This window comes from Cyclopterus lumpus, chromosome 23, assembly GCF_009769545.1.
Source record: "Cyclopterus lumpus isolate fCycLum1 chromosome 23, fCycLum1.pri, whole genome shotgun sequence".
NCBI classification, from domain to species: Eukaryota; Metazoa; Chordata; class Actinopteri; order Perciformes; family Cyclopteridae; genus Cyclopterus; species Cyclopterus lumpus.
In genome coordinates this window covers 11,701,269-11,726,676 of record NC_046988.1, presented here as the reverse complement: position 1 = coordinate 11,726,676, position 25,408 = coordinate 11,701,269, and the positions used below count along the sequence as shown (strand labels likewise).

The 25,408-nt window shown below is 42.4% G+C and overlaps 2 protein-coding genes across 3 annotated transcripts in view; one reads left to right on the top strand and one right to left on the bottom strand.

The window, feature by feature from the left end:
* The window catches only part of ptn (pleiotrophin), a 38,294-nt gene extending 29,264 nt beyond the window's left edge, over nucleotides 1–9,030 (top strand). Inside the window, exons 4-5 of the mRNA XM_034526399.1 lie at nucleotides 2,063–2,224; nucleotides 8,975–9,030. Coding sequence (XP_034382290.1) covers nucleotides 2,063–2,224; nucleotides 8,975–9,030 — 218 coding nt within the window. The remainder of the gene's footprint in view (nucleotides 1–2,062; nucleotides 2,225–8,974) is intronic.
* A 7,401-nt stretch (nucleotides 9,031–16,431) lies between these two features.
* Nucleotides 16,432–20,317, bottom strand: chrm2a (cholinergic receptor, muscarinic 2a). 2 transcript variants are annotated; one of them, XM_034526432.1, is made up of 2 exons: nucleotides 20,310–20,317; nucleotides 16,432–17,866 (listed from the first exon to the last, which is right to left on the bottom strand). In XM_034526432.1, the coding sequence occupies exon 2, from the start codon at nucleotides 17,779–17,781 to the stop codon at nucleotides 16,432–16,434; it is 1,350 nt and encodes a 449-aa protein (XP_034382323.1). In that variant the 5' UTR covers nucleotides 17,782–17,866; nucleotides 20,310–20,317. The 2 variants fall into 2 exon arrangements, with proteins under 2 accessions (XP_034382323.1, XP_034382322.1); XM_034526431.1 differs by lacking the exon at nucleotides 20,310–20,317 and having other exon boundaries at nucleotides 16,432–17,940.
* Nucleotides 20,318–25,408: the final 5,091 nt, after the last annotated feature.

Genomic DNA, 25,408 nt, shown 5'->3' with positions numbered 1-25,408 from the left:
TCAGGGTCCCGCTAACTGGCTATATAGATTATAGCAGCACAACTTTTGGGGTAGTTGCAATAACTTATATGCCTCTGGCCTTTAAATTATAGGAAGTTACGTTTAGAAAAAAAACTAAAAAGGAAAGAGAAGAAGGGGCCTCTTGTGTTGCACATGTAGAAGCCTTTTTTCATTTGACACAGAGAAAGGTTGCTTAAAAAAATAAGGTGTTTTTGCTTGTAATAAGTAAAACAATATTTTGATTTTCTGAAATACAATGATAGGATTTCTTGGAATAAGATTTAATATTTAGGCTTTGCAAGATGAAAAGCGAACTTGACGTTAGCTGGGAAAACTCATTTTGAGCTATATTTCATTTTATTTATTTGTTGTGTGCCTTTAATGCTCAAAAGCAGAATTTATTCGCTAAACAAGATATTCAAGATGCACTAAAATAACACGTCCCTACATCTATATACTTAACTTTTTAGGTGATTGTGTCTTACAACATTAACTTAATAGACAATGATACTTGGTAAGATTTTGCATTTTAGGTGTTAGGATTTTTTAGCAAATCCAAAAGATAAATGACTACTGCAACATTTGTTGCCCACGCCACAAGAAATGTGTCGGAATTGGTGGGAAAAAGACCCTGCAATAAAATTGTGGATTCAGAAAGGAATCAGCATATTGTATTAACATTAACATTATGTGGCTGAAGATATCATATCAAGAACCTTATAACAAAATGTACATTTGGAATCAGGATTTTTTTCTGGACTCCAGATATATGTGCAGTGTTGCACAAATTAATAGACAAAAAGCCTCTTAAAAAAGGGCTTTGATGTTGAAAAGTGATACAAGAAAAAGGAAGCAAATGTTCAAATTTTTGACTACTTTCGAACGATAACCTTAAAATGTTCTACTTAGATAGTACTAGAAACTGGTTTTGACATTTTTTGGACAGAGCAGAGTACAATTCTAAATAATGAATCATCCAGAAATCTATATAGGACTCTGTTTGGATGCAAGGTTGCTTATAAGTGGGTGTGTTCACACAACCATGTTGTTGCCTACTTGTATAAGATGACACATTTAAGAGGACATGGGCTTCCTGTGAAACTCCCATGAGCCTGCCAGGAAGCTCTCTCTCTCTCTCTCTCTCTCTCTCTCTCTCTTACTCCCCCTCTCTCTCCGTCTCTCGGAGACAAATTATAGAGGCGGAGGTTTTTAAAGTTGGATGGTCAGGAAGTCCCTATAGGATTCTTGCAACAATGGCCCTGTCTCTCCCTCGCTCCCCCCCTCACCCTTTATCTCCCCTCTCCCCCCCTCCTCTGATGAGCACCCGGGGATCTCAGAGGCAGTGACAAGGGGTCCGACGCTTTCATGTGAGAGGAAGCTGACGAATGAGTGTCACGGCCTCAAGGGAGCCCGACTAGAGTGGCAACAAAATAATGGAGGGAGATGTGAGAGACGTGGACATAAAGTGCACACACACACACACACACACACACACACACACACACTGGCCACCCTCTCAGGGTGGAGTTTAAAAAGTGCTTTCATATCAAATGAAAGCCCATTTATTACAGGTGCTGATAAAAGTATTTTCACTTCTCTGCCGTGGGTTTATTATTGCCAGGATGTACAGGAGCCAGGCGGCTTGCGATTACATTCATCTGTTAGCGGGTTTCATTATATAGGAAAGACAGAATCAGAACAGCGAAGCACCATCTGCTGCTGTTAGGAAAAAAGCTATGAGCACCTTTTATTTTAGTGTCTGGTGACATGTTCTTGTGGCTATTGGACAGTTTCTATTGATAGGAAGGGGATAACAGCATTAATACAAAGCATTCATTAAACAACCATTCACAGTGTATTACTCACAAGGCCTCTGGCTCAAAGGGGGTTGATTCATTGACTGATTTCAATTGACTGCTTTTATTTTGGTCAAACAGATCTAGATTCTCTCCGGTTTTATCAGGTTTTCTGCTTGATTTCTCCTGTACTTTGCCTCCTCGAAGCTACTTCACTGAACAAAAAGTACCTAATGAAGTATTTCTGTCTTCTGTGTGTGCTGCAGGGGAATGCAAGTACGACTTCCAGGCTTGGGGGGAGTGCGATCTGGCGACAGGCAAGAAGAACAGGACGGGCGTGCTGAAGCGAGCGCTCATGGATGCGACCTGCGCCGTCACTGTCACCGCCACCAAGCCCTGTGGGAAAATCCCCAAGACTAAGCTGCAAGGTAAACCGAGAGGAATGAATCATCACAATAACACTCGCCGGACAGCGGGGGTGCACAGTTCACGAATCACCGCATCCTCAAAATATATGACGCGAGGTTCTCGGCACTCGAACAAAAGATGAGAAATGTTCACCTTTCAGGCGGAGAAGCATGAACACATGTTCAGGATGCCTTTAATAACTTATAATGAGCCAACTGGCTCTTTCCTTTGTGCTCACTGAGAAAGAACACACCTTGGCACATTTACATTTATTGAAGAAATCCAGGTCCCCCTTTTAAATATCTGCATTTAAAAAAAAAAAACTAAAAATTTTTTTTATTGAAATTCACCCAAGACAAAGCAAAGTATAATAGAGCGCTCTAGCAAGCCATAGTCCGTTTGGTCGTTTTTCATTCGTGAACCATTTAGTCTGTTTGACACTGCACAAATTTAAACGGTCAAATAAAAAATAAAAAAGGTATAAAAAGAAGGAGCGAATTCAGCTTTTTTTGTCACATTGTCACAGTTTATTCACTCATCAGTCTCTCAAATAACTTCATTAACGTTGCTATTTTTGCTGACTTTACTCAGTATATCCTGTATGTTCTCTTTTGCCCAGATGTCAAACAAACAACATCCTTCCAGCAGAAGGCCCAAACAATCCTCTTCCACTCTTAATCTGATGATCACCTGAGTCCATCTGAACCAATGCTCACAAACAAAAAGTACAAAAAGTACAAATTCGCGACAGCCCAAACAAGCCTTTGATTAAAGCAGACTTTTACAAGGCTTTGTAATGTAAGCTTAGGGGGGTTTGTTGCAACATGACGGTTGTCTTTCTGGACTAGTTTGAATGCTGGAAATGTTATTTAGTTTTTTAGTTATATTGAGAAATCGCGTGTCAGCAGGTCGGTTTGGATCCAAAGAAAGACTAAAGCAGAGACAATGTCTCAGGATTCACAAGAAGTGCTTTTTATGTGTTTTAGCTGTAACATACAGGCCAAATATTATAATTATATTTGAATCATGGTAAATTAGCATCAGTATGTATTTGATAGTGGCCGTCTTCTCTTTGTGACGGATGTATCTATCCGGTTTCCTAGGCAACATCTCAGATTAACTGCATCTTTGTTCAATCCCATAAACCCTTGAGAATCATTTCAATCCCGGGCAATGCCAGCTGTGATTCACATTCACATTCAGCATGATGGAAATCGACCTACTTGAGTGCCGAACCCGGAGCAGTGAGTGTCCGCTTTAAAAGCAGAGGTGAATAGGTTAACCCGCTATGCAGCTGTAATTACATGCTTTTATCGCGTCCATTGGTCATGTCAAAGAAACCAAAGTCAGGGAGCGCCAACTTCCTACATTCTACGGGTAATGGACAGTTATTGGTAAAGTGGGGTCGACCCACAATTTGGGCCAATGGGAGAATATCAACGACAATAATAACCACCATGTGGAATATATAACTCTCTGCCTGGTGTAAAACTGGTGATAAGAAAGCCTTTGGTTCATTCCAAGTGAGGCGATGCCCTTTTGTTGATTCTGTAAACAAGGATGTATCTGACCCGCTGTGACTGTCCCATTGTCCAAACAGGATTATAATGAGTGCAGAAATGCTGCCAGTGGTCATAAACTGCGCCCTTATCGCACTCAGCAGCCGACATGTGTGCACACACAGGTTTGCACACGGAGTTTGCTTAACCTTACTGTCACTTCATCAAACAGCCACGGTCAGGTGACCCCCCCCCACATTACTACGTTAAAACAAATGGACCATTTTTTAAAAATTGTTTTACTACAGGATGTCTGCAGCTGTTACATGTCGGTCTGCTCGACTGTTTGTCTTAAGACGTTCAAAAGGAGGAATCTGTTAAATGTTTCACTAGGTAGCACATCATTAAAGCATTGTGACAGGGAGACGTTTCTTGAGAAACTGTACTGTATACACCATCTGTGGCTCTCCCACACTTTATAGCAAATAGAGAATACAGTATGCTGCCGGTAACATATAAATAGATGTAAATGCATTTTAACTTAGTTCACTCCCAACTTAGCAAATATGGGTGCTTGGTCAGTGGCCCTACGCTTCAAACTGTGACCCTCTACGTACCCCTCTAGCCTCAGTTGTACATTATGGGTCCGTTTTCGCTCGTTATTTTAATACTAAACTTACATTTTTAGCAGGAAATAAACTTTTTAAAGAATGTGGGTTGGGTTAAAATGCAAACTACATTAAATATGTGATATAATAACGATGCATTTCGTCACCCAGCATAAAATAAGTAAACTTTTGGTTTCACTCGGGACACAAATGGCGGCCGCCTGTTTTTTTTTTTTAACCCAAGCATCCATCATCCATTTATTTTTCTACTATATACCCTGACTTTCACCTTTAACCCCTGCCACAATTACAGCCATGTAGAACACCTAGAGTTAGACACTTAAGGCCACTGACAAATCTGCCATATTTGACAAGTTGGGAGTGAGAATGGGCTGCTTCTGTAGTCCTAAGAAAAGCAACAGCATCAGTAATTTCAGCAAATATCCAATAATGACATGTTTAGGTTAAAGACCTCCAGCACCCCATAATCGTCACTCTTGTTCTTTGGGAGCTAAAGGGACAAACTACGTATTTTTATTTTGAATTTGGAGGTTGTGTAATGTCCATCCATTTGCTACATTAGTTCATTCTGTCCTGAGCTGTGTGGAATGGAACCTATCCCATAATGCAATGGGTGAGAGAGAGGAATATCCTCCGTAGACAGGTCTCAAATATATCAGTCTCCATATATTCAAATTGTCTTTGCTGTCCCTATCCTGGTATTGTAAGCGTGATATAGTGAATATAAAGAACCTTATGTCAAATAAGGTTCTACTGTGTGAAGACAAGAAGGTCCAAACTAACATCCCTTTTAAAAGGACTTTGATTCCTCGGCTGTTACATTATACAGGAAAATAGATGTAGATCATGGACCTTTCACATTAAAAATGTAAATCAAATGTATATATTCACACACTGGATGTGTGTCTAAAAAGGTGTTTGGTTTGCAGCGCTGTGTACCTGCGCGGCACGATTGTAATGAAGGCCAGATGCGTGGATGCAAAGTGACAGTCTAAGAGGTGTGAGAGCTGAGAAACAGAGCGAGGATGACAGTGGCCGAGATGAAGGGAAGCAGTCGGAGAGAGGGAGAGAGAGATTCACTTTCGGAGCAATGTGATTGCATGATGCGTGGCGTGATTTTCTACGTCTGCCAGTTGGAAGATAAGCCCTGGGAAGCAAAGGGGTTGCTGGGGAAAACAAAGAGGGCGCTGTGCACAATGAGGTGTGCACAGGAAGGGGAATTGTGTATGGTTTTCTGTGTCGGGGGATGGCAGAGATACAGTCCACAGCAGCGGCATCAGGGAGCTTGTGAAAAAAAAACACAAAAAAAAAACAAAAACAGAAACGTTTGGCTTTGGCGTGACAGCGATAGAGAGAGGGAGTGGAGATCTGCCCGGCCAAAATCTGCAATTCTGAACAGCCACCTTGGGTTCCCCCCCCGACTGCAGCAGGTTGCCGTGATGGACGGAGCATCTGTCACTTGCAGATTCCGGAGGAGACGATGCTAAAGAGGTGCCTCGGGAAGCGATCTGAGATTCAGAGTTGCGTGTCTTTGCTGTCCGGCGCAGGTGAAACACAGATATCCCCACGGAGCGAAAGAGAGAACAAAGAGTGACAGAAATGAAACATTATGAATGCCTGTAGAAACCTCAGGGTCTCCTCGCTTTCTCTTTTTCAGCAGGACCGGAGAGAGCGGCGTGTTCGGATGCCAGAGTTGGTTTCATAGCGAAACGAAAAGCTTTTGTATAGCTAAAATCTGGCGTCTCTGGATTTCTTTGGAGCAATTTTAGTTTGCGTCATTCCTCCTAGAGTGGTGTTCGGAGAGCAACGCAGAGTTTTATTATTTATACACTCGCTCCGGATTTTTTGCCCTACAAAACGGAAGAGAGACGTAAATAGAAGGTTTGATCTTTGAAGGCTGGCCAGCCAAACTTTGTAACATATATGAACTAATTGAATGTCCTTTTAGGCTGTTTCTTTTGCTTGGAATATACCTGACAGACCATCAGTCACCATGATGACGACCTGCTTGAAATAATACCCAAAGGCAGAATATTTGTCATAAGCTTTGAAGCCATGATTTAAATGTGCTCACAGCACTAGCACCAAGTAGCCAGCAGGGGAGTTATCACGAGGCAAAGTATTATGGGACTCAAGGAAAAAAAGGATTATTTGTGGTGTAAATACATTTTGTATATGTTGTCATGTATGAAAATTAATACTGTAAGCGGATTACTTGATTGCTATAAGCAAATTGTTCAAACAGCATTTGCGTAGGAATGATTGTCCCAAACCTACACATAAGCTGTAACCGTGATCAATATAAGTGGTTTACACTGCATCTGGAAAGTACATGCATCAAACACATTTACTGGAATACTGAAATGTTGGGAAGTAGAAGTATAAAGTGGCATAGAATTGTAAAGATACAAGTACCTCACAGTTGAAGTAAATGTACTTGCCTATGCACACAATAACAAAAAGTCAGACTCTGCTCTCGACTCAATTTCGGTTAAACATGTCGTCCTCGTGTTTTGGGTTAGATTTGAATCCAGCGAAGGCAGCAACATCCTGATTATGATTGTGTGTCAGAGGCCGAGAGGAAAGCGAGCGGTGCCATGTGATGTGCAAATGCAGCAGAAAGTACCCCAGCCTGACACAAAAGTCCCACATCTCACTTATGGAGAAAGACGAGAGTGAATCCTTTCTGCCATCACTCTCACGGGAGCAGAATATGCTTGACAGAAACAACAGTGGGAAGGAAGAAGAAGAAGAAGAAAGAGAGAGAACATTCAAATAAATGAAAAAAAAGAGCCAACAAATGGGATGGAAGAGCCATTTCCGTATTTGCATGGGTGAGAGCGCGTCGCACGTCAAAATCTTAATGCTCGTGGAAGTTCGCAGCCGAGGTGACAGGAACAGATTTCCCAAAAAGATGTCCTCCCGAGTGCACAGTCAGAATGTTAAGAGGTTGAATCCTCATTGAGTAAGCGTACCGTGTCGCTGTTCAGAACCGCCTCCCAGCATGTCATTAGAGAATTTGTGGAGGTGTCCTTTCAAGCTAATCCATTTAAAACTAAAAGAAATTCAGGTATCTCTTTTTAATTGAGCCGAGATGTCTTTTCCACACATTGCTTGTATTTGTCAGAGGATTTTGATTGAATTAGCTTTTTTGTTTTCTTGACCTTCACTAGTTTTACTTCTGAAACGCCGTCATTATAAAAATATGTGCTTCTTTAGTTGCATTTAACACACGAGAACCTAAACAAAGGCGACGTGGGAGCATCTAAATTAGTGTTCAGTGCACTTGCTTTGGATTAGGTCTTAAACAAAAAGGTTATGGATTACCCAGGCTTGGTAGAAAACACTTAGATTAGTTGTGCCAGGCATTTAAAAAAATATAAATTTACTATATATTTAAAAAAAAGATTGCTTTTACTTTTATCTTAAATATGTTTACTTGTCTACCGTAAGTTTGGATGTGTCAAGGAAGGTCTGTCAGTTTCTGCTCTTTAAAGACATACATGCATACATCCATACATACATGTTGTCTTTTTTCAAATGAACTTCTAACTTAGGTACAACAAAACTTTTCGGTTATGTCTGTTGGCAACAAAACTACGTATGTTTGTCAGATGCTTGTTGCGTCACTGGTGTTAGAAAAGTACAGAAGTGACACGTGACAAAACTACAGTGAAATAAGTCAACACAGGACATGAACAGGTGGAAGTCCTGTGTTTGTTTGACACCCTCCTACCTCCCATCTGCCCTATGTGGACCATCTACGTCACCTGCACCGACCTAATTATGCGGATAGGTTTAGCCTGTGCGTGTCATACAAACCTTGAACTTTGTGCTTAAGTAGTAGTTTGATATTTTTATGTTGGAACATTTTCAAGGGTATTTAGTATTCATATCGAAACATATTGTTTAGCGATAGACTGTAAGAACAGCCGAGTCTGAGACCTTCCTCATTTCTGAAAGGAATAACTTCATCATCGGGACCCTGACATGGATGTCAACCAATTTTAACTGTATTATTTACAACGTCGCTTCTTTTCCTATAGGCCTACTGTGACATGTCACAATGCCTTCCATGAAAACCCCTTTTTTGGGTTTCGAAGGGTGTAATCTCAATTCCCAACAAAAAATGATTTGATTTGATTTAATTAAAAATGTCGATTGAAGTATGTAGCCTTGTGTAACCTGTCATGTGCTTGAAGAATAAAACTGAGTGACAGACACGCGTGCACACAGACAAGCAGATTGACAGGCCACCAGAGCAGCTAGCAAGGAGCTAGCTAGCCAAACCGCTGTAGCTTGTGCCCTATTCCTGTTCACCAGAGCAGAAAGGGAAGGCAACGCCATGGACCGTGGCTCCTGTCATGGCTGCCAGGTACCAATTCACTCTTGCAGGGAGATGATAAAGCAGGCCACAAATCAATTCCCAGGAGACAGTGGGAGGGAGGGACTGCATGCAGAGTCACGCGGTCTATACGGTTGATTATTACAATCTGAAGCGGAGCCTATATGGGCTCCTCACGGAGACAACGGGATTGGTTTATTTGCACACACACACAAATAAAATCCCACCACCTCTGGTCAGAGAAAGTGTCAAAAGCAAACACTGTGTGCTGCAACTGTTTTGTTTCTGTTCCCGCAGATGCAAAGAAGCAAAAGAAGGAAGGCAAGAAGCGAGACCGCACCCAAATGGACTGATGAGGTTGCGTGTGTCGTCCCCCCCCCCCCCCCCCCCCCCACCGGGAGGAAGGAAGAAGAGGGTGGAAAGATCGTCCACTGCCCTATTTCCACACGGCTCCTCTTTGTGTGTCCTGTAGGTTGACAGTAGGAGCCTATAGAGCTTTGACAAAACCAGTGGAAACACGACTTTTAGTGACAACATGTTTTACTTTTTCTTCTTTCTAGCACCCGATAAGAAACAACTTGTATGTTGCGATAGGAGATGTAATCGTCAGTGGTAGGGATGAGTAATGAATATGGAAGATATTTGTTTACTAGTGTCTTACCTAATGATGTAATTTCTAGGATTATTTTCTTACCAACAAATTGGATAGGATTTGTTTGTCTAATTTGGAAAGCTCTTCGGTCCATGCTTTGACTTAATGAAGCAGCTTGCTATAAGTGAAGCTCTGAACGTCTTCCCTTAATTAATTTGTGCAAAAAAAAAAAGAAAAAAAAAAAAGTAATTTGCAATCTTTCAAGTTTCTCAAGTTAATGGTAAGGCTTCCCCCCCATTACTCTATGCTTTATGAAATTCTTCTTCCATTTCCAGTAACAATAAATGTAATGTGACTGGAGGCTGCATGATTAGCATATGTACAAGTGTGCAAACTACTACTGTTTTTAGTGTGTTTTCCTCCTGCTGCTCTGTTGTACCTCAATTTATACCCTCTGATTTTTACTCTCCGGCTCTTGGCTATAAAAAATAAAATTCCTCCCCAATTGTAGTCCTCAGTTGGAGTTAACATTCCCTTTGTTTCCTTTTTCCAAAAATAAAAAAGAATAAAAAAATAGAAGCCAGAAAAGATATTTCTCTTGTGCCTTGTGCGTCCTCACATGCCAAAACAAGACAATAAATTTCAAAAGAATTAAAACACATTTCATATATCTTTATTTGAGTTCCATTCTGAGAGAAAATGGCACAATGTAACCACTTAATGCAGTTCATCTTACAGTGTCATAGGTGGCCAGCGATAATAACACTCAGATTCATTGTCCAGAACAAATAATCAATCAAGAATGCATCAAAAAGGAAATCAATACCATTGTTACTGTACAGGAAGTAACATAGTGGGGGAGGGGGAGAGGAGAATAAATGAGGGGTTTTAGGGTGGAGGAAACATTCAGATAGTAGCTATTAAAGACGTGTATGTACATTACAAATGTACCGCATCCGAATTACATATAATATATTATCATATAGATATATACAATGCAAATAGACTGTAAAATGTATTGTACCTATTGCAAGAGAAGCCACGAGCCACTGTGAGTGAATACACAAAGAACATCTACATACTTAAGCAAATGAAAAATGTATGCACATTTAACACTTGCAGCAGGCTACAGATTTTACTTCTTTTTTTTTTGTTGTTTACTGATTTTGTTTCAAATCTACATGTTAACCGTGACCCTTAAAGCTGAAAACGGGTCAAACAACTCAACCCTCAACACTCCTCGAGAAAAAAAAAAAAGGAGGAAAAAAAAACCCAAACTTTTCCCCAGGATGATACAATTGCAAAAGTTATAAAGTGTGTCCAGTTACAGACAGTCAGCTTCTTCCCAAGGTGAGCGCGAGGCCTCATACATATACAGGTGAAATCAAAATGAAGCCCTTGCCTCTGGGCCTTTGGGTCACTGGAAACTAGTTTGAGCTCCAGTCCTCCGGTCCTGGTTTCCAGCTTGGCTCTTTTTTTCCCCCCCCTTCACTCTTGAAATCCCCTTGAATGCTGCTCCCAAGTTGAAACGTTTGGATCCAGTCGCTCATTTTTCAAAGCAAGAATTCCATTTCTCAATAAATCATGCCCCCAGAAATGCACTCATATTTATACCTTCTACTCTTCTACTCTATTTGAAACACTTCCAAAAAACATACTATTCATGTCTTATAGATTTCAAATAACATTTGAAAACAAAAAAAGAGAAACTCTCTGGCTGTACACTGCTCACATTTTAATTTGTCATATTACATTTGTACTTTGTACAGTGATAAAAGAAACATCTTTGATAAATGTGATTAAAAATGTACATTATAATGTATTTATATGTGTGTGTGTCCCGGTACCACGCAAAGATGTGTCTAAGTGAGTCTTTGGAAGCCTGTTGCTATTGAAAGACTTGTTCAAAGAGTAAGGAGTTATGACACGAATAGTCATTCACACATTGTGCATCTACCCTGATGTGTGTCATGATATGTTGTCCAATCTGATGTCTTCATGCTGAGGAGGCCATTTAGAAAAAATAAAACACCGCACAGCAAGCTGCATGCACACACACACACACACACACACACACACACACACACAAATGTCGGTACTGCTCTCTCTATAATAGCAGACACACACCGGAAAGCACATATGACAGATGTGAATACACACACACACACACACACACACACACACACTGGATGGAAAAAATCAATGGAAATGGCCTGCTAGGGCCTCCAGGATGTATATAAATATATAAGTCACTGCTGTGACTGCATACTGTATGTTTCTTTTTTTAAAATTAATTATTTAAAAAGGCATTGAGATGACGGTTTTAGATTGTTCAGTTCAGACTTCCATTGCCTGCAATCAGACAGCTGATAAGATGAAATTTATAGTGATGGGAGCTCAGAGCGGAGAAACGCAACATCCTCAATATCCCACTGCAGCACCATCTACAACTTTCAGCACAGACACACGTCACACACACAGGGTTTTTTAAAGATAAAAGAGCAATTTGCTTACGTTACTCTGGATAAGGCACTTCAAATTGCTCCTTACAATCGGCCGATATATATATATATATATATATATATATATATATATATATATATAAGCTTCCCTCTCCGATAAAACTCTCACCGCATCCGCCAGCCGCCGCTGCGCGCTCACTTCTGCGCGGCTGCACAAGATTACAGAGATTATTCTCAGCAGCCCCCGAGAGCGAAGCCAGAGGAACCTTAAATTTGAAGTCCTCTCTGATAAACGTTACATGTCGTACGTACTCCGTAAAAGGAGTTTAGCCCTTTGACATAAGCCGTGTGAAGAGGAGCCCAGCTAGCTCTGATGGCACATTATGATCCGTTGATCACAAAAGAGACGATGTTTACACCGGAATGTATGTTCATGTACGCGGGGGGGGGGGGGGGGGGGGGGGGGGGGGGTGAACATGTGTGCATGAGAATGGACCCGGTCTGATGATGATGATGATGATGATGACTGCAAAGCGAGAGACGGTGGATTCTGTTTGCACAACACGAGAGTGAGACGCTATAAAAGCACAGGCGGGATGGTAAACAGCGCCGTATCACACTGTGTTTACACCAGGCACCAGATTTAGTCTGGGACACTCAAATTCCTGCAGCAGAACCCTTGGCTGACCTGCCAGCAACGGCTGTGGCTTCTCCAAACATGGTCCACATGCAGCGTGATCCTGCTCTGCTTTGGATTTTGTCACTGACTAACCAAATCCACCACCCCCCCTCCCACGTCCTCCCCTCCCAGCCATGACTACAAAGGAAAGCTTATCTGTTTCATACGTACACACTGTACACCTTGGGGGGTTATCTCCCTCACATGCATGACAGCCGCTCTCTTTCGCTGTCAACAAAGAACGCTTTCTTGTTTTATCATAAGCCCACATTCTCCCACATCGCCCCCCCTCCCCCCCCCCTCCTGTTCCAACAACGCCTGATACAAGAACATCTTTTTGTTCTCATCTGTCCACCAAATTGGCAACACAAGATGGGAGGGGAGGGGGTGGGGCGTTGGAGGTTGGCGAGAACTTTGCTCTGGATGTTTAGAGTGCATTGCCGAGGAGATTACCACTTTTAGATATCTCCCCCCCCCCCCCGCTCCAGGAGGCGATAAACTGCCATCACCTTGCATCAAACACCTAAGCAGCTGCTCAAACTGGGACCCCTGGACCACCACTGGAGCAGCAAGCCACTTACTCTCCTGCTGGTATCACTCAAACGACAGCTTAGCGAAGATTAATCAGATATTCTGGAAGGCTCTCTACCCACTACTGAGACGTGTGACGGATGTCAGACACACAGGGCTCCACTTATCACCCTGACGGATGGTTGGATGTCGGACTTGGATGGATGCCTCGGTTGCCGCTGAAACCGCTCGGATAGATAAACATGGTCCATCCACAAACAGTACGTGCAAGAGTGCCGGAAAGTACATTTACTCAAATGTTAGTGTGCAGGGAAAAAAATGTGTTGTCATTTTCTTCAGTGGGCCTGTCAGAATTTTAAATATATTCAAATCGGATGACTGGGGTTGGATTGTTTGCTAGACCACTATCAACAATCAGATCTGATTGAACCACATCCACATAGACGTGATGAAACAGGCCGGCCGAGATGTTGATTGTTAAAAATGGCCACTGTGTGAGATTTGGAGGCATCTAGCTTTCAGGTGGTTATAAAGAAATCACACTTTTCATTTCCATTTCTGCCATTAAATCATCCTCAATGCTGCACCCTGGCCCTTTAAGTATTTTATTTATAAGAAAGAACACTAGTGATTTGTACGTTGACTTTAACATGTAAAATCAGTCAAATTTGGTAACGTGAAATTTGGAAAGCTGTTTTTTTTACTGTTTATTTTGTAGGTATCATCTGAGTAAGTAAACAACGGGTTTTGGCTATATGCTGGAGATGCATCCAGAGTTTATGGATGCCTGGTAATTTAACACAGCTAAGAAATGTAAATATCAGTGTGCTACCTTAATGCTAAATTGTATATGTATATGTATATGTAATGTAATGCATGTGCAAGGATGTCCATCCTGCACTGGCTCTGCACAAAGAGGTGCTTTCCAGAGCAATATGCAGTAGCAAGAAGCAAGGCGAGAATGAGTGCAGGAGTAAGATAATTAATAATAGAGCAAGCTAATAAATATATATATATATATATATATATATATATATATATATGTGATATTTACATTACATTCATGACCTCATATATATGAGGTAGAGACTATAAGAGGATCAGGACTGAGTGGAGCACTAAGTGGGGCATGCGAGCTCAAGCTGTGCGTGTAATGGGCAATCTTTAATCTCAAATGTAGGTGTTCCACATCGTCCCATAATCTGATCAGCCTCATGGTGAGTTTTCATTATAGGATCTGTCCCAGATCTCTTTTTAAAAAAGGAGCCCGCCTTAGGGAGCTACTCGGTGCAGGCGTAATTCTTTGCGAAGCCCCCCTACCAGCCACTGTGGCAACCTCGTGATGGCAAACGCTCCTGCATATTCATCACTCCGACTGGTGAGCGTACAATTAATGCAACTGAGAATTGACTAATGGGTTTGAAATTATGGATGACACGCATGAATACGCGGAACGTGTCTTACAGTAAATAGATATTTTTCCCCATTTCTTTCCAAATTAAGATGAGACACGACTATTTATTATTAAAAAAATATAATGATGGACCGAGAATTAACGCGCCCGCTAATATCCCCCCTTCCCCACACACAAAAAAAGGGGATGGGTATCGAAAACATGTAAACATTTAAGACACGGAAATAGCCCTTATTTAAAATCACAAGGTTGTGACTCGTGATCCGAAGTAAACTCCACTCTTGGAGAAAACACACATCAGCATGTATATCCACACAAGAGCTCCCACACCTACACACACACACACACACACACACACACACACAGATCTTCACAATCATCATCAGCACAGTAAGTACTGTACACACTGTGACATCATTCTGCTAATCAGCAGAATCACACAATGTCTTCCACTCATCCACACACAGCCTTCCCATAGACAGCAATAAGCCACAGCTCTGAGCTCCAGCCACCTGTTTCCCTCACCGAGTAGGAAGCTTCCTAGCGGTGACAGCAAACATGGGCGTCTTAATAAACCACCATGAAATACACATCAGTGTGATCGGCAGCGGAATCAAAGAGTGCGACTGAACAATCTCACGCCCCGTTCGTATTTAGTCATAAACTCTCGCTGTTGTTCCGACAGCGTTTTGGTTATTCTCTACGATGATACATGGGCTGGTTGAAAATCCCAAATGTGAAAAAGACAAAATCCTGGTTTCTGGATGGTTACGTGAGGGACTATTTCTTGGCCGGGTGCAGTGATTTCCTCACAGTGACGACAAGACTTCAGGCAACGTTTGCTCCCTGCCAAAAGAAAAAAAAATAGTCCCGCACATAAACCGTTTGCACGTCGGTTATTTTACAGCTTTTAGGAGGTGCCGGTAGACTGATTTGGTTTTTAAGGTTTGGAGAGAGCCCGGCTAGCCGTTTCCACCTGCTGTCAGCATTTATGCTAAGCTAAGCTAACTGTATCCAGGCTTCATATCTACAGACATGAGTGGTATCTCTCATCTTACTCTCTCTGCAAGACATTAAATGGATGTATATCCCAAAATATCAAAGTGTTCCTTCAAATCCAAATGTGGGTTCATTATCTTGGAGGAACCAGAATAGTGGTTGAGTGTGTCTCCATTCACCAGATTCATATTTTTCAGGAAGTAGTCAGAACATTGTTTATGTAAAGATTTGCTGCGAGCACAACTGCATTCATGTATTAAGGTGGCTGCAGACATTTGGAGACATACTTGGCCAAATAAAGGCAACCTAACCCGCACGGCTAAACACCGCCAGTAAGTGAGAACATTTGTTTTTGTAGTTTGGCTGAAGTGCAGCTTTAATATATTTATACATCCATTATGTATTAATGGAGACTTATTCCCACATGGGCTCGTTGGTAGATGGGATAGCTTCCAGGTGAGAGGCAATCTACACTATCTACCTCACTTTATTCTACATGTTGCTGGTTGGATGTGCGATGATGAGGATCACACACACAGACGGACAGGAAGAAGGCAGGCAGAGGGGCACAGATGAGTGTACACACATACTCCGAGCCAGCACACACCCGCATGTGCACACACATAAATATTGAGTATACACGGATATGTACAGGTATCTACAGGTATCTCCACTGAAGTTCAAAACAGTTTTAAGTTTGGAAATTCAGTCAGCCCTATTTTCCCATTTGAACTCTTGTGTTTTCGTAGAGCGCAGATCTTCCTCCGCGCTTTATCTTTTAATTTGTAATTATTTTTTAAATCAGTCAGTACTAAGTGCTCCGTACTTTATACTCCCTCCTCTGTTGAGCTTACGGCTCAACTTTTCCCAACCTTCGTAATCTATGCTGCTCCTGCACGACACATCTCAAAGCAACTGGCAACAGTTGAATTTGTGTAAAGTCCTACAACCGGTTATTGAGACAGAAATCGGAAAAACAAAAAGGATTAAAATGATGGAAAGTAATTTCACATGAACACTTGCAGTCTTGCTCTCACACGCACACACAGGCAACTCTTCCCCTTAAGTGGCCCATACTTATCTGGCTGACCTACTATTTTTATATTGGCAGAGGAGAAGATGTTTGAATGTCTTTTTAAAAGTGACATTGCACAGAGCGTAGCAGGCCGGGTTGATGGTGCTGTTAATGTAGCACAGCCAGTATCCAATAGTCCACACTGTGTTGGGGATGCAGCTGGAGCAGAAGGTGTTAATAAGCACCATCACATTATAAGGAGTCCAGGTGGCAACAAAAGCTACCAGGATGGCCATAATGGTGCGGGTCACTTTTTTCTCTCGTGACGGCGGCACTTTCTTCTTCTTGTTGGGAGGTTGCTTTGTCATCTTCACAATCTTCCGGGCCACGTGATTCTGCCGCTCGGAGGCCGGGACGATCTCAACGGTGGCGTTGGACGGCGTGTAGCAGTCACCCTTGGGCGATTTAGTCTTGATCTTGATGCAGGTCAGCTTGGAGCCCCCAGCTTTGGCTCGCTGACGTGGGAGCGGCTGGCTGGTCTCGGCGCTGGCGTTGGCGGTGGAGGGTGTGGCCTCCTCATCCTTCTGATTGGACGCAGCCACACTGCCGGATGTTGAATCGTTAGAGCTCTCCTTCTCCTCCGCCGGGGTGCAGTTCTCCCTTGCCACGTCATCTCCTTCCGTTTCTCCCTCCGCAGTGGTCGAGGAAGGCCCCTTGCCGTTTTGCAGCTTTCCATCGTGCTGGTTAGCTCCATCGTCAGCATTCTGGCTCTGCAAACGTCCCGCGTCTTCCCCTGGGACGTTGTTATTGTTGGGTTTCGGTGTGTTGTTCCTCTTCTGGCCAGGTGACACGGGCTCTGCATTGCCTCCAGACGGCTTGCGGTTATCCTTCTTCACACGACTCTTGCTTGCTCTGGAGATCTGCCAGTAGAGCTGAATCATGATGATGACGGGCAGGTAAAAGGCGGCGATGGCAGTGCCGAAAGTGACCGCGGCATTAGAGAAGAACTGGATGTAGCACTCCCTCTCAGGCACCGTCCGCCCACCAACAATGAACTGCCAGAAGAGAATGGCTGGCGCCCAGAGGACAAAAGACAGGACCCAGGCTGCTGCAATCATCATTCCCGCCATCTTGGTGGTCCTTTTGACAGGGTAGCTAAGGGGCTTGGTGACACAGAAATATCTGTCAAAGCTTATGATGAGAAGATTCATGACGGACGCGTTGCTGACAACATAGTCCAAAGCCAACCACAAGTCACAGACCACCGGGCCCAAGGGCCAGTAGCCCATGACTATGTAGACTGTGTACAAGTTCATAGAGCACAGTCCAATAATTAGGTCAGCACATGCAAGGCTGAATAGAAAATAGTTGTTGACAGTCTGTAAGTTCCTATTAACTTTGATGGAAAGCATGACCAGGATATTTCCAATAACTGTAACCAAACTGAGGGAACCAGCCACCAACACGATGAACACCACCTCCACAGTCTTGTAGGGGCTTTCACTTTCTCCCACAACTTCTGTGCCGTTGCCTTCGGAGGCATTCCAGTAGGTGAAATTAAGTACATCCATGGCATTTGGTCTTTTTTTTGCCACCTCCTACTCAGATGGAACCTACAAAAGAGAACAAAAGAGAAGATTTGTGATCAGGTACAAAAGATGACTGCGTCTGCTTCAGCTTTTTAGTCAGGGTCATTGGTAGAGCACAGTTATATTATGCTACTGAGGAATAATAAGTGAAAAATTCACCTTCTTTTTCACCTCAGAAAGCCAAGAATTAAGGCAAGTACATTTGAGAAATAATGACAACCTTCTTGTAGGACATCAACAGCACTTTAACATGCAGTTATTTGTTTCGGTCAAATCTATTCATTGCGCTGCTTAAATGATGCCATCTTTTAAAGGTGTAATGGTGTGAGAGGAGATTAATGATGCTCCAGAGGTACAATACAAAATGTTAATCTATGTTGTCTTTTCAAACCACCCGTATGAGCAATGTGACCTTTCCTTGCCTCAGCTTTTAGCTAATATAAAAGTGATTCATCAAATAACAGTGACAATATGGTCTGTCCACCAATTACATTGGTAATGTGAAGCAAAGATACCTGGCACAGATATTTGTCATAATCAGTGCATAAATAACATCTCCCCATTAGACACCTGCTTCATTATTGAGAAGAAAAAACAACACTAAAAAGGGACTGCGCGATCTAACTGCACACGAATGGCTGATGAAAGATGAGATGCATGGACATGAGGCAACAGGTCAAAGACAAATATCAGAAAGAAGATTAGTATCAAACACAATTTAGTTCAACCATCGGGAGAAAGAGAATCTTCGCTCACTTGCAACACCCTTTTTATTTCTTCATGCAAAGTGCACAAAGCTGTTCTTTTGTATGCCGATCCACTTTGATGGATACATTTTTGGCCACATAACGCCTAATGACTCGACTGTGGTCTTTTCATTTCTTTTGAATGTGTTCCCAAGCCCTTATATTTAGAGTTGATTCAATATTCCCTCGAATGGGAATATATATTTCTTTAAACTATGCCATATTGGCACGTACATTCTTAAAAAGTGAAGGAAAAGTGTAATTATACACCACACACAGTCCATATAACCAAGAGCTCAATAAAAAACTTTAAAAGGAATTATTGACACAATTGGGGCAGACATTTTAACTTCAAAGGTCCATTTCCAATGTGCACTTAAAGATTCCCTTCATACAGGCCTATCAAATATTCTTTTGATCCCCAAGTGACCCACTAGTTCTCGCTTTTGACCTTAAACATTTGCCCGTGTTGTAGACCTTGAAGGCTTTGATTTGTACACTGCTCAGTTCTTCGCTTCACAAGCCTTTTGGAGTCTTTAGCTGGGCCACAACCTTACAGCAGTTTCTGGTGCTGTAGGTCAGACGTTATGGTACATTTGGAGGCTTATGACTTGTCAGTTTGACATGAAGTCATCAGGCTGGAGAAATGCTTTAACTCTTTCCTCAAGCACCGTCTTTTGTAATCAAACTTTATTCTGCCTGTGGTTTTCAACCTGTATGACAAGCTTTTTGGAAATAATATTCACCCGAGAAAGAACAATATGCTGTCAAATAAGTGAATAAAAAGAAACCACGTACATTTATCAACATCTGTAGTTTATTCATGCATGATAGAACCTAGCCATTTGACGTGAACTTGATGGTGACAATAGATTGTTTAACTTCCTCAGATATTCAACGACCAATGTGAAACCGCTTTCATCACCCCGTAGCCCAAGTTAATGAAGTGTTATGGCCGACACACTGCTGCAGCTGGAGAGCTGTCTTCTCCAAGACGTTGCCATTTCGGCTTAAGGTCTTTAACAGTTGAGCACTGTTGCTGAGTAACTAGTGAACATTCACTTATCTGCTATGCCAGAAATCCCTAATCACTGCATTAGGCATGGAGCTAAACTGGACTAATCCCCATAAAATGTTTAAGTCCACCGATTCATACTCAAAAACATCAACAATACAAATGGGACACACTTGTAGCCCACTTGAGACAAGTGGATTATAAAAGTAAAGTGGATCAGTGAAGATGGCCATAGCACAGTGCATGCAGTTGACTTCCCCAGTGCCCTTTGTCCACCACCGGCTGCCAGAAGCCTCGACCCGCACCTGAAATCTCTGTCACAACACAGTGAAAGCTGCGCCCTGGCTAGTCAACTAAAGATGCAATAATCCTTTCCAGCTCAATTTGAACAGACATAGTTTTATGAAAAAGTCTCAGGGGAGACTAGACTTTAAAGCCACATATTGTGAGCCACGTTGGCATCAATCTTCTGCTAACCATCCTCCAAAATTATGTTCAACTAAACTGCATTCTCAATCACATTTTTGCAATTTTAAACGCGCAGTCAACTTTGTAAATTGAAACAAATCAAAAACACACCAAAAAACTACCTCGTTATGGACAAGGCTACACAAATTACTACGTTTTCTACGTAATAAAATACAGACGTAAATTAAAATAACGGCAGATTTACAATAAAATATGTTCCCTCGAAACATTCACATTACAGTTTTGTTTTTTGGGAACGTCATTTTTAGGAGACATACCCTTCTGCTTCAAAGGACGCCCTATAGTTTTACAGTTTTGTGTGTCATTCCATTTTAAAATACCCCTAAGATACAGGGAGCAATAGTAGAGAAGTTGTACTGAACAGAAGGAAGATGTCTTCGCTTCAGTGTTGACTGGTAGAAAATATGCTGGCATGCCAGCTTGCTGAGCACAAGTGCAGTTGGCGTCGCCTGGGGAGAGCAGCAGTGGCACTCTTAGCATAGCCATCAATCATAGAGCGTACCTGCAAGTCTCAGTATCACTGCAGTCAGCGCGAGTGCGTCTGACAGAGCACAAGCACAACATGAGTGACACTTCTATGATTATCCCGAGAGAGATGAATATTCAGATTTTTCCTCGTCACATTTCTTAATGGGCTAACTTACGCAATAAACAGCACTTGAAGTAAAAATGTAAGATTGTTTATCTTCACCATTCTTATTAAACTTCGGCACAAAGTTAAATGTGCGTCGGTAGATTCGGCAATCCTAGATTTGCCCTTTTTGTTTAGTGTATTAGAAAGAAAAAGAAAAGAAAAAAGTCAGACGGCTGCCATGGGAAGACGTGAATAAATGAGCTTGAGTATTGTTCTGTGTTCAGACTTCGGTGTTCCTGGAGCTGGCTCACTAGAGCTGAAAATTGCTTATGCCCTCTGGGAAGCAAAAAAAAAAAAAAAAAGGTCCATCCTCACCCTTTCGCCATGACTTCTGTCCTCACTGTCTTTTGTCGTGGGCTCCAGGAGGGTCGGATGCAAAACTGTGCTGAAGTAAGAAACAGTCGTTGCATTTTGGTTTCACCGACAACAACTGCTTTGCTTTTCATCTGAAGCTAAATAACCACTTACACAGGTCACCAGTTTTTGTCACGGAGAGACAACAGGTGTCAGCTTTTTGTTGAGGTAGCTTCAAGCAGAAATATGAGAAACATTGCTTTTATTGGATACTGATGCATTTGGCTGCCTTCCTTGTGTCCAGATTCCCATTGCCATCTTTGAGCACTGATCCAAGGTAAAGCCCAGGGCACCTGCCTCCTGCTTTCAATGATTACATGCATTTTCAATGCTGGCCCTCTCCATGGGAGCGTGCAGGGTTAGGCCTTCGTTTTACTTGCCGTTTGCAGAGAAGCATGACTGAAATGCAAAACCAATCATCGCTGTAGAACAGCTGCTCCACACGGGGTGCAGATCCATTCAGTGCTTCGGTCCATTGATATTACGGTTCATGAATATAAGGAAGTCGTTAGAAAAAAAGAAATCACCACTCCACTTGCTCATCCAAAGCTCAAGGCTTCCGTATTGTAGAGAGAGAGAGCATTTTTTGACAAATGTTAAGAGAAGTGGTTTAACTACAACAGTTACAATTTAAAATGAAGTGAAGGTTTGCTGATGGCTGGTCAACATAACAAGGAAGTATTTTTCTTCTTCAACATCTTTTTGCACTCCGTCATGAAGTTAAGTTCCTGCTTAGGTAAATATTGTCTCCAACTATCCCACTACTCTCTAACAAAGCCATTATGTAGACACACAAAGCGTTGAGATACACAGACACAAATGCATACCAAAATTTAAAAGAATGTTGAGCAGGAAATGAAAACGGTTCCGATAACCATCAAACCCACAAACAATCTCAGTGTTCAGATGAAACATGGCTACAAAATGATCCAAATCTTGTCGATGGTGAAGCATAATTACAAATTTGCATTCATTTCCTCAAGCATGCTCTACTGTCTCAGGGGGATCAGACTGTATGGGATAGATCTGGACTCATGTCTGTAGAAATTCAGTGTAAATATTCATACAGAGAATGATCAAAGCTCTTTCTCCATTTGTTTTCAGCCATTTATTTGGGTACTGGGTCAGGGTGGCAGTGGGCTAAACAAAGTGGGCCAGACGTTCTCCTCCACAAGCTCTAACCTCCAGCATACTGGTCCCTGCTCAGAAAAGATTAGGAAATTGCTCCAGCAAACTCAGTGAAAGTATCCTCTTGGATCTCGACCTTGTAGGGGGGTACCACCACGGGGAATACCCCCCAAGAGGCATTCAGGTCAGAACAACTGGCTCCTTCCAACTTAAATGAGCTGGGGGTTACACTTAACTCCTTTTGGATGCCAGCAAGTTTATTTACAACCTTTAAAAAAGTGCTATCCAGCATTATCCAGCACAGTAACAAGGCCTCACACTAGCCAAGTGTGTATCACTCCCCAGCTGCTTTACACTTTGCTGCACACCTGTCGCTGAATCGGTAGCAACAAGTACTACGCCAGTGCTTCGAGATTCTGTTCATGAAAACAGAACAGATTGGCAACAAGAGACAGCCCAAAGTCAACATAGAATGCACATGTCTATCACCAAGAACATGGACATAGGTCCCACTCAAGGACCAGAAGGCTCATAGAGATGACCCGCAGGCTATATTCTCCGATCCAACTCAGTTGGGTCCTTGTGAGCATCATCATTGTGACCATTGGCTGTCATCTCTCACCATTGGCAACTCAAAACCTGAGTTGCATTGAGATCGACCCAATTCCATCTAGTTGGTATTGCTCGCCCTCCCACACATGCACCTACCAGGAGCCCCCCCCCCCCCCCCCCCCCCCCACAGGGTCATACAACCTTAACGAAATGATAACGGATGGAGTATCCAACCCTTATGGAATAACTTGAAAATGACCTTATTAAATGTTAATGCAATTAATTCTGAAATTACAAGTACAGCCTCTTCTTTGCAGGTGTGACAACGCCTCTCAAACCAAAGCCTCTCTGGCAGTGCTTGAGTTAAGTGGATATGAAGTTAATGGGGAGTTAAATGAGCAGGAAATGGCATTCGAGCGGGTAGAAAAACAAACTATGATAATCTGCAAACAGTCAGACTACCCAGAGATTCCCCAGAGAACCTGGAGGTGGCCATGTGTCACTGTGAGCCAAGCGAGTGGAATGAGATCAAAACGTACACTGGAGAATTTGCATGGCTTTGTGCAAGCACATATTTTGATTATGAATACAGCAAGGGTGTGTGTGAATACTGGTATTGGCCAGAATCTTCTCTATTTTCCATTTAAATGCGGTGAACCAAATCAAGACCAAGTGACTGCTCGGCTCCCTTTTTATTTATCTTGATGAATTGTGTCTTGACACCAAGATGCTCATAATTCTTTCAATGTGTCTTTTAGGTGCCACTTCATAGAAATCACATACATACTGATTTACCACAAACTATCTTCGGCATTACATAAATGTCATTTTAAGGTGCCCTCTATCCAGCTACACCCCCTCCTCACCTCTTCAGAGATCAACCTATTGATATTCCAAGTTTTAGCCTTTTTTTTTTTTGCTATGGCAGCCTCCACGCCATCTGTGAAAAATGACAGTGTCACATATACGACCTCTGCAGCTCTGCCAGGCAGCCTATCCAACGACTCCGATTCACTGTAAGCTGCCACATTCATCCCACAAATCTGTTAGATACACAACATTTTAAGATGTTTTTTCTGCCGAGCATGGATTAAAATGGCGAGAGCCAAGTCTTTATACTTATTTTGAAGAGATGCAGGTCAATGGGAAGTTCCTAGTTCTAACCATTGGTGACAGTTCAGATGGCACGCTGTCTGGGAAACATCAGCAGCCTTCTGGACTGCAAAAAAACAACAACAACACTGGAGCTCAGCCAGTAATGAATGAACAAAGTCCTTAAGCAAACTGAGAAAGTAAGGGAGACGAGTCAATTTTCTCCTGTCATCCAGAGACCCTGCAGCAGCGACGACTTGACAAACTCTGTCACGCTACCTCCTCAAGCGCTCACTATCTCGCCTTTTCACTTCACATTAAACGTTGTATTTCATACAGAAAACGTACCCACGACCCTGAACCTTGTATCCTCCGTTGAATTGGTTTTGATTAGCACATTTCCATATTTCTAAATCATAATTGCTTCTCAAGAGTAGACGTGTGAGCTGCCACCCCACCTTGTACTTATTCCATGAGTCTGAATCTCAAAAGGAGAGTTTGTGTCTTATTATAGTTCAAGCAACGTCACCTGTGTTTCCAATATCAGCACAACTATCTGCTATTGTCAGCAACCTTGATCTAATAGGCCCTAAAAACCCTCGTTGATATCATAAGTAAGACATTTCCTGTTTTACTTTATCCTCATTGAAACGATCCGAGGTGTCTCGCTTAGCTGAAACATGACAAACATTTTTCCACTGGGCACCAAGGGCATTTGTAGCAGACAAGAAACAAGTGAACTGACAGACTTATTAAGCAACATCTGGCAGCAAACCTGCTCTCTGGCGAACTGCTGCAGGACATTGCCAACAGCAGACAGCCTGCATATTTGTGCAAGGGTAATTCTATGGATGTAATAATATAAATACGCATAGTGTATTCCCATTTCTTCTCTTATACATAGATGTTCTTGCACTTTACCGTGAATGACTTTCTCACGTTTCATCTTTGACAGACCTCCTGCATTTTCAGGCTCCGATACAGATGGCCAGTAACACCATAATGTACCACATTGTATGTGGAAATATGATGTCTTATCCTGTTGTTGCGATACGCCAAGAGCATTTCCCAAGTTATGTACACCACCATTAGACTTAAAATATAGCCCGTTTCCTTTTCTATGATGCCTCCGGGACTCCCCTGCTGTCCCTGCTTCTTCAAACTATGCATGGCAATGAGCTGGCCCCACTAGTCTCTCCTGGCAGTTGCTGGCTTATTACTGATTTCACATAGAGCATAGACATGGAAGCTCTCTCCACCGAACTGCTGCATTTATGTCGTGGCTCAGTAATCGCCTCACGCTGGTGAAGCAGAACCCTGCTGCTGCTGCTCTCCCAGGCCTTGTTCAATTAAACCCTGCTCTTCGCTGCCACCACCGAACAACAGTATAGTGTTGCATCGCTCCCGGTATGGCAATTTAGAGGAATGGGATGGATTAGG

Bases quoted from the DNA above. Each gene is read 5' to 3' on its own strand.
- chrm2a (XM_034526431.1), bottom strand. From the start codon at position 17,940: ATGGATGTACTTAATTTCACCTACTGGAATGCCTCCGAAGGCAACGGC.